This window comes from Columba livia, chromosome 8 (assembly GCF_036013475.1).
Source record: "Columba livia isolate bColLiv1 breed racing homer chromosome 8, bColLiv1.pat.W.v2, whole genome shotgun sequence".
NCBI lineage: Eukaryota > Metazoa > Chordata > Aves > Columbiformes > Columbidae > Columba > Columba livia.
In genome coordinates this window covers 24,227,773-24,244,645 of record NC_088609.1, presented here as the reverse complement: position 1 = coordinate 24,244,645, position 16,873 = coordinate 24,227,773, and the positions used below count along the sequence as shown (strand labels likewise).

The window sequence follows — 16,873 nt, the reverse complement described above, 5'->3', positions numbered from 1 at the left end:
TTGGTTTTGTTTTATTTGTTTTAACAGCTTGACATATGAGGGAAAGACTTTTAGTTTTTAGACATTTTAGTGGTTCAAAGTCTGTCATGCTAGATCACCTCCTCCAGTTCTGATAATGCAGAATTTCATATCACCTCTCTTTGTATCCTTCTGGTAAAGTACTATTTACTTAAAGCACAGCCAAGGACTGCTACAGGTACATGACTAAAAGTGGCCACATTTCCATCCAGTCTCAATTATTTCATGCTGCTTTGCACAGCTCAGCCAGTGGATACTTAAATTAGCCCAGGAGGCAGCCTTGGAACCACCCGATTTCCTGCTGCCTCAAAGGTTTCAAGAGAGGAAAAAGAAAAAAAAAAAAAAAAAAAAAAAAAAAAAAAGTACTGTATCTAAATCAAATCTATTATAGCTCGCTCCCAAATCCATCTTTTCTCCAAAACTGGAGACCTGCTATGTTTCCTTAAGTGCACCACCATGAACTCTGAACTACAACTTTCTGACCTTGTAAAATCACTAGGTCGTACAGAATCTCCAAATAAATAAGGAGAGATGGGAGATACTTTGTGATTCAGCAAAACCTTACATTTTCTGAGGTTTGCATAGGTTTTAGCTAAGTGGATAATTTAACAGAAAGACCAATCAACAGAAAATGTGGAGGCAATGCTGGGGCAGGGACAGGAAACACCAAGAGGGACAACAAAGATGAGAAAGGAGAAAGAAGGGAGGGGATACAGACACAGGACACTAAAAACATCTGGAAAAGTGAAAAATAAATGAAATTCTTCTATTTCCAAACCACTAGAGAGCAATCAACTTGTTCATACAGAAAATGAACATTTTATTGTCAAAGCTCCAATTCTGAATTCAGATATACTTCACCAGCTGCAGAGATCCCGTAAGTCTCTAACTCTGTGCTCTTGTGACTCTGATCAGACTGCCTGTCTGGCATTATGAGTACAAGCAATTTAAAATATACAGTTTGTCAATTTATAATATGTCTTAATTTTATTTACAATGAGTACAATGTATGTCATTTCACTTATAACTCCAGTAATCAGCCACCAAAACCAACAGACTTGCACTAGGCATTTAAGAGACTACCCATGTGGAATCAGACACTCCATCTTTGTTTGAAAACATTCTTGTCAGCCCTCACTTTCTCCTGTACAAAAAAATAGTATCATTGCCCAAGAACTTACAAAGTGACAAGAACGCACAGAGTTATTTCTGAAATAGTTATTTTGAGAATGAACTAATGGGAAAAAGGGAGTTCTAAATTCAGGGAACCATTTTCTGATCAACTTGGCCATTTTTAACTACAACTGTGGCAATGTTCTTCAGAGGAGCAGTCAGATCTTCCAGAGTGCACAAAGTTCACACAGAACTGTAACAAGTGCTACATTAAGTAACGGGAGGTACAAAATGGATGATGAAAGTCTCTCTACATTGATGACTGCCAAATTCTGCAGGATTTTACTTTTACTTTCTAGTGGCTTAATTGGTTGGTTGAGACATAGCAAAAATAAACCTTCTCCATGCACAAGATAAAGGAGAGAAATCTTGAACTAATCGGAGAGATTAATTAATACAGGAGAATGGCAACTTTGAAGCCACAAAATTTCTGGGTGCTTCTTTAGGTAACAGGTGACAATTTTTGAGGTTACTGATGAAAAGATAACAAGTCACCATGAAAACTTCCATCATGACTGTGACAGATCTTTAAAATCAAATAAGCTCCATCATGTGCATGTTTTCAGTCTGTCACTATGAACAACATAATCTGTCTGACATTCACGGAAAGGCAGCTATTTTTTATTTACTAATAAGGGAGACATCTGTTTGGGGGAAGGAAAATAAAAAAGGTTTTTAGCACCAAGTTCAGTCTAACGTTACTGAAGGTAATGGAAAGAATTAACTCTAGTGTACTCTGCATCCACCTGCCACTACAACACAACACTGATAACAATTCCTTAATTTTCTAGGTGACCACTTTCAGAACTAGGAGGACAGCCTCATGTCTCAAACATGGATTCTGAGAAATCCTAAATTTAGAGTTAGTCAAATCCTAATCTTCTCATACTCAATGACCCCAAAGTTTCTGACTACTAAATCAAAAGGATTTTAGAAGTTGGGTAGTTTTTATTCCTTAATCTGAGAAATACCTAAATGAAAGGTATTACCAAGAAGTTAAATGCATAAATATCTACTGGAAAATGTTCCCACTTCCACTGAACAGAGCTCCAGTGGCCACTCTGCTATCTATCTATCTATCTATCTATATATAAGATGAGGGTATACTGCAGTGAAAATTTGATAAACTGTATAAAATTACCATAGGAAATTGAAAAAAAGTTATATAGTATAAGACTCATCAAAACTCAAGCAAGACAATGGGGCATCACAATTCAAGGAGCTATACAAAGTCTCACGCCACTTTGATAAGTCTTCTTTTCCCATCTGGCTGTCTGCAACAACAACAAATCTAACATCAAAAAGGCAGACCCATAATGCTGGGTGGTGATGGTTTGTAAACTCATGTTATCAAATCCAGCTGCCTCCATATACATGCTGAAACCGGATACATGAAGCTCCAGGATGCCAGTGAAACAGATTTAGACCATCACATACTGAAGAAATATTAATTAAGATCTACTATCTATAAAAAGTGCTTGCAATTCATCCAAGATAGGAGATGGTACTTGCAATGAGTAGTTGCCTATAAAACGCCTCTTACGCACGCCACATTCATAGCATTAGTACACTACCCAGTAATGAGCGAGATCAACATGCTGGAAGTTTCAAAACTTGGCAGTCCTGATAATTTGAGTGGCTTTCCCTTCTTGTGCAGCTTCAGCTGAGGGTGAATCATAGTAGAGAATTAAGAATGAAAGTACTTGAACTTCAAGGTCTTTCCCCCCTGATCATGACAACCATACCAGCTGGAACTAAAAGAAAAAAAAACTGTCTTGTGGCAAAGATAACTTTATTAATTTAGACCTCTTTTTAAAGTCACAATTTATCACTGATTAGTCTTAATTCTTAAGTTCTAAAAAATGCAAAAATTAAAGAACAATATTTTGCCTTGGAAGTGGTGTTAAGTCACAATTTAGAATTATCTCTGCTTTTTTTTTTTAACCACAAACAGGAACCTCTTGCCTTGAAGTTTCCCTTTATTTTCCTCAAATATAGAAGCTGACCTTAACTGTAAACAGCTATTAAAACCAAATGGGATTGTAAAAAGTACTGACATATCATAACTGCAGAGTAAGTTGATCCAAGTTCAGACCTTCTGCACTGATAATTATATTTTTTTATTAACCTAAGGGAAAACAAATCAAACATCTGCTATTAAGATCCTAATTTCACATGCTAAAACTACATAAGGCAAAACTTGAGTGCTCAAGTGCTATACTGTTTCCTGTGCTTTGATGGAACATAAGGAGGCATCTCTGAGCTCAGCCACATACTGTTTTCAATTATATCAGAAAACACAATTACAATAAATTTATATCGGTGCAGAAAAAACCCTGAATCTCTCAGAGATAGTTGTGGACTTCAATATGCTTATTTATGGATCAATTTAGTATTTCATTACAAGTATAATTACTGTTAAAGCTAAGAATTAATCTCATTTAATTACACAAACTGATTTTCCTTGAAGTGGTATGTTTCCATCAACTAAGAAAGAAGACAACTCAGGCTCAGTTGTTCACGCCATCCCTAGGCACTTTGGCATTTCATGAAACGTAGCTAATTTGGCCTCAAGGTGCAGGCCTTACTTGATTTGACCACCAGCTCTTTCTATACCTGCAGCCACTTTTCTCTTCAACAAACGCACTCCAGTTCCACTACCATCAGAACATCTTAAAATAGCAGTTCAGCAGATTTAACTAAAGCTAAATCTGCACGCTGGAACACAGGCATTCAAGTCTATTTTAAATGCTGCAAATCTCTTTAAATAGAACCTTATTTTTGAAAGACCCCAGCTGTAATTTGTTTCTACATAAAAGGATTTATTTTTTACCCTCCATACAGCAAACACTATTAATGTTTCAGTTTCTCTAGAGACTATATGGATTAGACCAAATGGAAAGTTGCCATGACAACATCACCGTTATTTTAGGTATTAGAAATTCATGCCAAGTTAAACAAAGGGCATGCATAGTCAAGAACAACAGTTTTATAACTGCTCTGACAGCAAACAATAAAACCCAATGTCATTTTAGAAGTTTTATAACAGAAAAGTTAAGTCTTATGCTTAAAATTTGAATGAAAACCAATTACAGTAACAGAAGAGCATCTTGGGCTCTCTATTCTGATGATAATTTCTGACATTTGTCCCAGTGAGATAGAGTCTGAATCAGAGTCATTTTTTCAGTGTTCCCAAGAGACTGAGTCCCACACCCCACTTTCAGAAATGGACACTTAAAAGGCTACATCACTGGAGGGGAGAGAAGAGGGGCAGCTGTTCCCAACTTTCAAGTGCCTCCATCAAAGTTCGAAAGCTGACAGGTCAGAAAACAGCAACCTTCACAACATTCTGCATTGCAAGTGCTCCAGAAAATCTATACCCATTATAGAGGAACTTACAGAGCCGACAGTTTGTTATTCAAAGAACAATTCAAGCATAAAACTTAAACAAAAAGATGTAACAGCTTAAGCGTAGCCCGCAGATCCTCAAAAGTACTTAAATACCCCACCTGGTTACAATTCAATTCCCAAGTCACTTAGACACTTTCATAAATGTGGTTCTAAATGTTTATAAAGGCTTTTTTGCATAAAGTGAAAGACGTCCCTGCCCATGGCAGGGGGGGGTTGGACTAGATGATCTTTAAATGTTTCTTCCAGACCAAACCATTCTATGAGTATGTAATTTTGTGCGTTTCGTAATTTTAAAAGTTCTAGCATATAAGGACAAGTTCAAAATTCTCTGAAGCATTTGAAAAACTGAGCTCCTGAGCACAATTGCCTACATCTTCAGCAAATAGGTGAAAAAGTTAGGGAACCAAATGGTCTGATCAGTTAAATTCTGCAAGCTTGAAACTTTGCTGAAATTCTCTTCAGCAAGTCCCATACTGAGGCATTTTTAAGTTAATGCCTAAAAATAAAGACAGTCAGCTTCAGCCTCATAAAGCTGCAAGTTGTTTAAGCTTCTCTCTGAGACAATGGTGAATGCTAAAGACATTATTTAGAACAGAAACACACTGTACCCAACCATTGTATAAAAACAAACACTTCTGAACAGCACCTAAAAGCATTACTGACTAGCACACTCTGTATTCACTGTTATTGAAAAAGGGCACCTACCTTGACTCTGATAATAGACTTACGATGATAAAAGCAGCAAAATGCTGCAATCAGCATTTGAAAAACATTATAATCCTTCGGCATTTTCAATTCTGCTGTTTGTGGTTCCTCAAAACTGAAGATAAACAGTCACTATTAGCAGTTTCCAGAGGTTTAGCAAGATCCTTAGAATCACCACTGCTTGCCAGAGCTGCTACCCCCCCACTTGTGTATGAGTTCAGGACACTTTGCACAGCTGAAGCTGATACTATCATTCAGTGGCTGCTGGCACGCTTGCTTCCAGCGTGCCCTATAGAGAGTGCCAGAATGCCCATGTGAACTGCTTCACTCACCAGTGAAATCTTAGCTCCTCTATTTGGTATTCCCTGACTCAGAGATGCCTTTAAGCCACCAGCCCAAGGCAAACTTCTCCATGAGAAGCCATACCTGACTGTCCCCCTGTGTTGATAAAGGCTTAATCAGTTGCTCCAGCTCAGTCATGCAATGTTTCTACCTGCATCATCAATAATACGCACATAAAACACATAAAAGAAAAAAACAAAGAGGAAAAGCAGTTGATTACTGTTTGATGACTATTACTCTTCACACTCAAATAAGAATCACATCATTAAAGATTAGGTAACCAAGGAAAATGATAAATCTGTTTATTTTTAATTAGGAAGCTTCTGGCAAGCAGTCCTTGGAAAAAATAGCAAGAAACCAACACTGTCAGCATGGTCAATATTAGCGGCGCAACCAAGGTACCTTTAGTATTTTAAGCTATTAGCGGACAGCTTTAGCTTGGTGATAGTCCCGTGGGATTGTGCAAACTGCTAGAGAAATAAAGGACTGTATTAAAGAACACCTCTGATTTGGCAAAGCAAAAATAAACACTAAAGCAAAATAAAAAGCAGCAGTTTTATTTATACCTGTGATTCTGTTCTTTTAGACAGCACAGTCCATAGCTTACTGATTAGTAAACCACTCACCAGTAAAGAATCTGTCCTACATACCTCTAGACCATCTCAAAAACGAAGGCAAAAGAAGCCAAATAACTTGTTTAATTATAATAGTTGACCTCCAGACCTCCAAGGCCTCACCTCCATAGCAGCCCACTTAACAGAGTTGGTGAAACAAAACAAAATGCACTCAATTGAGCGGTGTAAGAAAGCCTGTAATACTTAGAAAAAAGAGAAACTTTCAAGAGATCGGCCATTTATAACTTGGTTGGTACCAAAAACTCCAAAAGTCACAGATATTTCAGACCTCAGATTAGGAATAAGTCCCAAGGAGCGGTTAAAAGAAACAGTTACTTGTCTTTTGCTTCAGCAACAAACATATTCCATAATTAGCAGGACACATAAATTTAATGCTTATTGATGTCCTCAGGTATTACTTGCAAGGCAATACTTCTCACCTAATAATAGGGCACTTCCTTCCCACATTGACTGAACAATGGGAAGTGCCCTCAGTGCCTGCATCAAGTTGCAAATAATTACTTTGAAGATGCAGTCCTGCTGCAGCTGGGGAGAGGAAATGCCTTTCCAAGTACTTTACCACAAATTCAGACAATGAATGAGTAGATAAAATACTAAGGATGTGAAAGCATCCTCATTTTCCTCTACTCTATGCTGCAGCCTATTTTAATTTACTTTCTTTTTCCACTTTGAGGAAATCCATAGCATTGCTTTCACAGGTAGCCAGAGAAAAGACAAAACTACACCCTGCATAACTCCAAACACAAAAGTCTCAACTGTGACTTCTTGTCTGGATTTTTTGGGGACTGTGGGAGGACATCTCATCAAGAATTGTATTTCTGAAGAATTTTCATCACGAAGTTCTTACAATAACACCCTAATTTAACTTACAGAAGCTGGGGGGTTGGGGGGGATGACAAAAAGGGAAATTACATTCAAGGATGCATCGGTTGAGGCATTTCTGCTTTATAATAGTGACCAAAAAAAGTACTAGTATCACTGCACAATACACTAAAGTTTCATTTAGAATATCATGAACAGGAACTATCAAGGCAAGTAACTCCAAATTACAGCAGGTGACAAGGACAGTTAGGACAACTGATCCCTTTTGGCAGCAGAAATCAATGGGTTTAGCAGTGCAAAAATAAGGTGAGGCACTTTTGCTCTGAAAAGAATTAAAAGTAAGTTCCAGAAAGGATAGGAGTTCTTTATTGAGTAAAAGAAAAGGACAAGAAGCATTATCACCTAGCAATGAGTAAACCTACAACAGGATTTTAGACAAAGGTTCTCAGTCATCACCAAGAATAAAACTCCCCAGCTTTCAAAAAATATGAGGGTTGGAGCAGCAGTTCTAATAAAGTACAACATGAAGCACTTTAAAAAAAAAGACAAAATAATTCCTGAGTCCCCATAGTAGTGTAATACAGTATTTGTGACAACAGAGAGGATGCAATATGCTGTATGTATTCATGTTTTTCTACTTTGTTAAACACTAGATTACAAATCCAACCGTTACTGTGGTTCACTAGCCAAAACATGCACATTTCCCCAGGCCTTGATAATTTTATGCCTACATTCATGTCTTACAGAAAGACCCATTAGTTTTGCAACTCCTTGTATGGTCCATTTACCCAAGAATACTTAACTGCTACAGTACTATAGGCCTAGTTTGAATTACATAATTCTCAATATGGTTCCTTCCCCTGAAACAAGTAGTTAAAAACAAGAGAGGCAAAGAACAAAGTTTTTGCATATGAATCATCTTCGCAAACCTTTTCAAGAGGACCTAGATTCCCCCTCCAGTCTTTTCCCTACTGGGCCAAAGGGACAAAATGGGTATATCTTCAACAGTTTCCCTAGATTGTGGGCACAATCTTCCCTCTACAATGAGAACAGCACAGCTCAATCTGGAAAGTAAATCTGGCCTTGTACACATTCAATGGGGGCGTGCCTATTTTTCATTTGAAAGGTTTGTTACCAAGCAGCAGTGATAAAAGCTTAAGTGTTACATCCACAGCTCAACAGGAACAGCAGGGCATAAATTACAAATGGTAATTGCCAGTTCCTTATTTCCTGTCTGTAACGGAGTAAGTAAAGAATCAAAAATTATGCATGCTGTGAAAATGCCAGAAATAATGAACCTTAAAAAATAATATTGTACAGTAACATATAGCAGCTGCTGACACGTTTTATCAACAGCTTAACTGGCAGGGAAGAGGGTGCTTTATTTAGATAGTGAATCTGTTTCTTTAAAAAAAACCAAATCAGATGGGATTTTTGTTTTTATTAAAGGTTAACATGACTTCTGCACATCTAGTTCAATGAATGGATGACATCACTCTTAAGAGCCAGAATCAGAACCTTTGCATGACATTGTGATGCACCAGTATGAAAATTAAGACTACTGGAAGTTTGGTATGATAGTTCCTGCACTGCTGGCTATCATGAGGCTGTTTCCAGCCCCCATGATCAAGAACAGCCTTCAGCCTGCTCCATATTACACTTCATAGGTTGAGAAGATTCACACTTGTAAATATTGACTTAGAGAAACAAAGGATGGTTTAGCCACATTTTCAATCTCTTGTCCTGTGACTTTTTGCTGGGCCTTTAACTCTGCACATGAGAAATAAATCATCTGTTTCTTGCATCTTAGAAACATCAAATATAATTTTTCTGCTAAATCAATCTACTGATGCATCCCTAATGCTCTCCAGCAACAACAGATCAACCATCAGCATCATTTCTTTGTTTTCAAAGATCCTTCTCAAGAATCTTAAAATATTTGATAATCCCTTCATCTGTTTGTAAGGATGGCTGACTAGTGTAGTTTTGATAACTAAGTTTATTAAGAAAGGATTTAAGTTTTCTGAGTTTAAGGATACTTGATCATATATTCTGTGTTGAGTTCCTAAGAGTCCATCAGGAACAGCAATTAAGGTGTTTTTGCTGAGCCCATTTGTGTTATTATAAGGCCTCTAGAGTTAATTAGGGTGTTTTCATGGTCTGGTTTAAATTAAACTTACCAAGCACTGCATATTGGGACTGTTCCCTTGACACACCTAAACTGTGCTCAGTTCTACTCACAGCATATTGCACATGCAGGAGTTGGAAGCTTTCACACTGAATAGTCTAAACCTGCTCTGGGGGAATCCTTTTAGGTTGCTTTAATTGCACAGGTTAAACAAGATAGAATGCAGGGATAATTTCTCTATTGGGTTTGGTTTCTTTTTCTCCCATCACCAAAAAAAAAAAAAAAAAAAAAAAAAAAGCTTAAAAGCTACTGTACTGAATTCCTTATAAGTATAACACATAAAAACTCACAAGCAGTCTGAAGTTATCAAAACGTTCTGCAGATCTACAAGAAGCTATTTTGAACCAAATAGACCAAATAGCACTCGTGTTTATGGAAGTGCTTGTAATTCACACAATTATTATTTGTGATTTCATATTACACAAAATAACTTCAGACTAAAGTATATGAGGGAATTAGTGGCTTGCCTCTCAGTTCTACATCAACAAATCATTTAAACATTTAAATCGGTCTAACAAGATTCAGTGAAATACAGATAATGCTGTAGATTTCTCTCCACTAAATGAAAGTAAACAATCCAGGCAGAAAGCCAGCTGTAAGTGAAAGAAAGCATGGTGTACTGCACAAGGGTCAACAACATAAATCTGACTTGCTACAGCATGCTGCCAATCCCGAGCACGCTGCTCATTGTCGCTGCACTAATGATGCCATATGGAATACGGATATGTCCCAATTACACTGTGCACATGCACAAACTACGGTTGTGAGCACCTGTGGCTATAAAAAGGCACCTGTGAGGTTGTAATAAAGTACAATATTAATAAAATTTGAAACTAAAAAAAGGAAAAAAATCAAAGCATTTAAATCTCCAGATTGAAATATTCTTCATTTAATACATAACACTCTTCTCTCAAAGTAGTTATTTGTTCTTTTTAATGTGAGAAAAAGTCAGGAAACAACTGATAAATAATTTGTCCATGCAAACAACATCTTCACAATGCCCAGTACCATTTAGTTTTAGTACTTAGGCCCTCAGACATGGCCCAGCATCTCTAAAAAAGTTCTGTGGGGGATGTCTCCAAATACAGGCAGTGCCCAACTGTTCACAGCTGAACACTTTTTATGGTGTAGAATAAGTGGAAGAAAGCAGATGACAACACTGTCAGAAAGTGTTGCTTACTTTTATCTGTTCCTAACTCAACTGCCTATGGGTGTATAAAGTCACACAACCCAGATCATGCTGTCCATTCCGGTGTCAATTCCTAAAAAAACTGATTCTCATATCCTCTCCTATAACCCCACTTCCTGCTACCTGTTTTTTGTGCAGCTTCTGATCATAAATCAATAGATACAGCTGCAACTGTAATTATACTTGTTTGCATTGCAGGGGTGTGGTATGAGGTAGATCAGCATAAATTCTTCCTCCTCTATTGCAGTTCTATAAGGCAAAGTCAGAAATGTGCTGCTGTTGTACAGGAATAGTGAGAAAACAGAATTTGCATCTGGTTAGTTTTCAATGCTGCCTGAATAAATCTCTTTGAAAAATCCAACTCATATAAAAAAACAAAACCAACCAACCAAACAACAAAAAACACCCACATACACACAAAAAAAAAAACACAAAACCAAACCCAAACATATTAGCAGCTATAAGAAATAAGCGCAAAACCTGCTTACAAGCTTCCTACTAGGTCTTAATTTGCACTTTCAGACACTTGAATACGTTTGAAAAATCTGCTATTTTGTAACTAAAACATACAAACTTTAAAGTCATCTGGCAATAGGCCTGGTTTTCCTACTACCCATCTTCCCATTAAGGAGCCACCAGGTTTTATTGATCCAACTAAAAACTACTATACATGTTCTTGAGCTCCATCTACTGTCTGCCAACCCGTGTACAGACATGAAGCAATTTTGTAATGTCTCACCCATCCTCAATTTATTCCTTGGGTTGGAAAAAAAAAAAAGGTAAGAAAATATGAAACAGTATGAATTTCCTTTTGTTCAGAATTAGTTCACAAATTGCGGCTCATGTTTTCTTCTCCTTCCTGTTGACCAACGCATCATGAGTCTAACTTCAGCTTTGCTGAACACAGTACAAGAGCTCCCTCACAATACAAGAAGAGGCCATTACCACAATCACTAACTTCAGATTTCTGGTTTTGAGAGTGACCCCAGTCCTGTCAACGTAAAGTGTTTGTTTGTCTGAGATTTACACTGACTCCAAATACAATTCAAATATATCAAAAAATCTGTTATTCATCAGAGTAACTGGAGGCATTTCAAAACAAGCTATTTATCTAAAACTCCTGAATACCCTAAAATACTTTCCTCTCATACTAAGAGAGATTTTGGATGTGTAGCACTTGAAAATAAAACTCACAAATCACTTGGGCTCTGTCAGAGCTTAGTTTTTCAAAAGTCTTTATCGGTACATAAGGGTTTGAAGAGGCCTGTCTCTCTCCCACATTTTCGCACAATACACTTTGGTGAAGCAAAACCAGCAAGCTCACCACTGCTCATATACCTTCCTTTCAACCAAGTGCTTGGTTTCTAATAGTATCCAACATACAAAAATCTCAGGCAACCTGCTCCTTCGACAGCACACATTAACAGATGGCATCCCAACCAAAATGTACTAATGCTCCTCCTGCTGCTCTTGCCACAGGCCAAACTGTATCTAAACAGTATGTCTCCAAAAAGTGGCAAAATGTACAATGTACCAGTCTTGCTCTAATTATTATCTATAAACACAGCCTAAGAGATCAGGAGCCTCCACCGGCTTTATCCGTAAAGTACCCAAAATGCTTACAAATAATTTGCCTTCTAAGCTACATATGCACTCCCCCTTGTGGTTCCAATACTTCTATAGATTTAAAAATCTTTCTGGAAGGTGTTGCTGCAAATAAGTTAAATATAAAAATTTTCAGGTCCCAGTCAACTTTTGCTTTTAGTCCATCTTCAAAATGATGAAAAGGACTCAACATCATCAGTAGCATCTTCAAGGCATAGTCCCTGCGGAACAACACTGAAAGCCCAAAATGAACAGAAAAATAAGTATTCCACACAGGAAACACAGCTCAGCAACAGTTAACACAAAGATGGTAGACTGTAGTCATATCTCTACTGTTATTAACAGTTCAAATATCTCACATGAAAAGGAGTAAAATTCTGTGTGGCACTCATACAACCAGACAATGTCTTAAAGCACACCAATTTTTTTCCCCTTGCTTTGAAAAGTCCTTTCACTGACACCGTCATTTTGACTTGGGGATATTATCAAAAGCAACGTGTAACTGTCATCATTAGAGAGCCAGAGACATTAATATTTTGGAGAGAAAGGGTAATTAATTTAAATCCAAAGTTCAAAAGATTGCTAGAGACAAAATATGAATAATATTTCTTTGTACCCCAAAACTTCTGGTCTGTGTTTCAGATTCAGACCTGTCCAGCTTATGCTTCTCATCTGTGAATAGGGCTTGATAGTAGTTACCGATCATCTAATAAAGATATTGAAAAGATCAATTAAGTGGCTACTCCCAGTAGTATTACTACTGGTGCCAAGAAAATTAATATAAAGTAATTTTATAGGCAGTTTTCAAATCAAAGCTCAGCACAGTCTCAGCACATGTAGTAGCTTTTGATGACTCCAGATCAGACATAGTTTAAGAGTCAAGGAGGAATAATACAAGAAGTAGAATAGAGACAATAACAGGGTCAAATTCATTAGAGGGCAGATATAAGATTAACCCTTAGCATGCAATGCACACTGCTCCAAGAATTATTAATATTTCAGATTTACCAAAGCATACTCAGCATTACAAAAGATGCTCCATAAGCAAAAACCCCTCCATGTCAGCATCAGGAGAAGGGAATGCAAGAGCCAGTGCTACAAGACTTCACAATAAAGGCCAGAATAATTAGAAAGCCACAATCTACTTGACTGAATTCACATGAGGATTATCATTCACAAAGAAAAAAAAAAAAAAAAAAAAAAAACAAACAAAAACACAACAAAAAAAAACACAAACAAACGGCCCACAAAATCCCCAGATCTTAGAGCTAATCAGGTCATTCAGGAATTGCAGGCTGGGAAAGAATAAAAACCCTCCAACAGTAACAGGCTATCTTGGGAATCTCTCTACTAGGAAAACATGAACTAGGACAGTAGATTGAAAAGTCCACTGTCTTTCAGAGCTGTAGAACCCTACTTCTTGCATATTTACTGCAAAAAAATAGTTTAGATTTATCACTTTGCACCCAAAAGATTACAGAATTGCTGACTCAACCATCTTTTCAGAGACTAGCCTAGTTGGTCAAACAAAATTCAACATCAGAAAATACTGAAACATGGGTGTAAGATCATGGATAACTGCATTCTATTAAATATAAAAGTTTTCATTAACTCCAAATAAATAGGGTGAGATTTGCATAATGATTTTAGGGGAATTAACTACTTGAGAGCTGCTGATTTTCAACTACCTATGTAGTGGAACCCAAAATCTTTTTTGAAATTTTCCTGGACTGTTGAAAACTTTTAGGAATAACTATGATACATACTTAAAGAAATAGTTGTCCCTTCTAAGTAGAGAAAGGTCACATGTCGTAAGAACCAAGCCTACTGTAAGGCTGAAGAAAAAATTCTACTACCCAAAACTTCAGTACTACCAGAACAGGATTAAAAGTACAAGACAAGATAGAATCATAGAATCATTTACTCTGGAAAAGACCTTTAAGATCATCAAGCCCAGTCGTAAACCAAGTCCACCACCAAACCATGTCCTTAAGTGCTGTCATTTACACATCGTTTAAATACTTTCAGGGATGGTGACTCAGCCACTGTTCCAGAGCTTGATAACCCTCTCAGTGCAGAACTTTTTCCTAACATCCAATCTAAATGTCCCCTGGCACAACCTGAGGCCTTTTCCTCTCATCCTATCGCTTCTTACTTGGAAGAAGAGACCAGCGCCCACAGATGATTTGTCCAATTTATTGCAACAGCCAAAACGTATCCCACTAGAAAATTAAATCAAGGTAACAAAAAGAATAAAGACAGACAAAAAAAATAATCTGCATGTGCTAAAAAGATTATTTACACCACATTTTAGGAAAAACTTTCCCACAGTAACAATGAAAATACCTTTAGCCTAATCTAGTTTGGGAAGCAGAACAGATAATATTGAGAGGCTATGAAATCTCTTTTACGGGAGGCTTTGAACAAATCAGAAAATCTATTCTAACAATCTCAGTATCACTCTGACAAAGAAAATTCTCAAGTTCCCTCTAGGACCTACTTCTACAATTTAATGACAGGGAGAGGGGAGAATCTTTCCCCCCCATTCTGTGCCCCTGGAGAAAAGAGCAACAAACTTCCAACAGTCAGGCTACATATTTTTATTACTATGAAAGTTACAATTAAATTATTATGAAAAATGTTATTTTAATAGCCATGACTTGATTTAAAAAATACATATATATGCTTACAGTGTTTTTTTTTTCTCCAGCAGAGAGCACTGTATAACCAGCAACCACTCCTCAAGCATCAAAACTGACATTTTCTTTGTGAGACAGGTACCTGTATTTAACATTAGATTGGTACTAACAGGATCTTGTTTTTCTGAATGATACCGTTTGTATACAAGAGGCAACTGCTACAGCGTGAAGCTTCAGTTTCTACTAAGCAGAGAAACATTGAAAAAAAGGTAAACATCTCTGACTGAAACATCATGAACACCAATAATGATCTTTGAGTTGGATGTCAAATCTGTAATGACAGAAAGCGACGTGTGAAGTCATAGTCACCTATGGGCATACTTCTTTTCTCCTCAACAAAATACATTTCATCTGATAATTCCACTTCCTGTGATGCCGTTGCCCTTGCTGCAGTTGCAAAAAAGGGGGGGGGGGAATAGAGCTACAGATGGAAAAAGAACTTCCTGATCATTTGGTGCCTCAGTGTTAGGCACTCCTCCACACTCCAGTATCTAACGTGTAAAAGCCATCAGGCAATGCAGAAACCCAACAAACTTCCTGCTCACAAGTCACAACTCGCATCTCAACAGGCAAGTCTCCACAGGAGAGCGACTGCAGCAGCTCATGCACAGGCACACACTGTAGTTGGCAACTTTTCCAGTGTCTCTAACATATTTCCATGTCTAAAAAAGGCTCCTTGCAATGAAATTACAATGTCACCAAGAAGAATCCTTTCCCAAATCATGACTACTCATCATGCTGACACAGATTTTCTTTATTTTTCTAAACTTTCCCAAACATATATAGAAGCTTTGCTTTTGATAGTATTCTTACCATGTTATCTTCTTGGCACAGCTATTAGAACGATGAGACAAACAGCCACAAATAAATGTGACTAGCATCCGCAATATTATGAATTTGTGCAATCATCTGTAAAAACTGTGCATCAAAGTTCTGTATAGTTGAATTAAACCCACAAAATACTATCTTGTAAAGCTACAGATAACAACCAACATGTCGGAATGTCAAAGTTTTATTTTCAGTTGCACTCAAAAAGCCACCATAAATGACAATTTCTATGACAGCTTGCTTTCTAACAAAATCAAGGAGGACTAAAAACAGGGGTAAATGAACACTATGGGGCTGAGACAAACAAGAATCCTTCAGTAGAACTTCACAAGGGAATCATGTTTTTCTGCAGCTGTAACTTCCTTAGACCAGTGACAGTTTTTTCAAGTCTGAACCTAAATATAAACTTCCCTCATGACCATGCTGAGTAGACAATCAGTCATACATTTCGTAATTTTTCCACTAAGAGATTAAAATAAAACTCCAAACCTCAGGCCATAATAATATTAATCAAATCATCACTGATAAGTGTTTCTGTAATTATTAGCACTATTTCCACAGGAAATGCTCAAAAGGTTTCCAGGAAAGGAGGAGAGAAATCTGTTGGGGTTTTATGTTTTTTTGGTTGTTTTTTTTTTTTTCTTTCTTTCTTTCATTCCACCCTGATACGGCCTTAACAATTACAGCACAGACTTCTACTAAAAGATCCTAAAGTATTTACAGTGAATAGGAATGGGACAGAAAGCTATCTTTAGTTCACACGAGTTTGATAAAAACGACTCTGACACACTCAAAGCTGCGAGCACTTGATCCTTTCTCCCCTGCAGGAGTCTGTTCTGTGGATGTGCAGAATCAGGGTGTGGGAAGAACCTGCTGAGACTACCAATGGATCTATTATTTGGCTCATAAAACTTGTAAAAATCTCACAGAAAGTACAACGTGCTATTGTGTCCGTAAGTCTCTTTCATGACTTGGTTAGCTGCCTAACTCAAAGCAGTCTGGCCTGTTTTCTCTTCTACCATAAAAGGGTTTTTGAAAGAGCCATTTAACTGTGACCATGGTTTCAGCAACGCTGTGAAGACAAAGGAAGAGTTGAAGCCATAGGGACATTTCAGTATTCAGGCTCCAGCAAATCAGTACTTTTTTTTTTCCTTAGAACTTGCTTTTGCGTAATTAGCTCTCTTTATATACTGCATCAACTAATACATCAATATTCAAGATGCAGGAAACTGCCACTTGTGAGCTGTAATTTAGATTC

At 37.3% G+C, this 16,873-nt stretch overlaps 1 protein-coding gene across 8 annotated transcripts in view; it reads right to left on the bottom strand.

Annotated features, from left to right (window-relative positions):
• BCAR3 (BCAR3 adaptor protein, NSP family member) overlaps positions 1 to 16,873 on the bottom strand; it is a 108,238-nt gene that overhangs the window by 16,085 nt on the left and 75,280 nt on the right. The window contains exon 1 of one of the 8 annotated variants that reach the window (XM_005498745.3): positions 5,308 to 5,653. The exons of the other annotated variants lie outside the window; for them this stretch is intronic. Within the exon in view, the coding sequence (XP_005498802.1) occupies positions 5,308 to 5,391 (84 nt within the window). The 5' untranslated portion in view covers positions 5,392 to 5,653. Of the gene's footprint in view, positions 1 to 5,307; positions 5,654 to 16,873 lie in introns of those variants that run through there. 8 annotated transcript variants of the gene reach the window in all.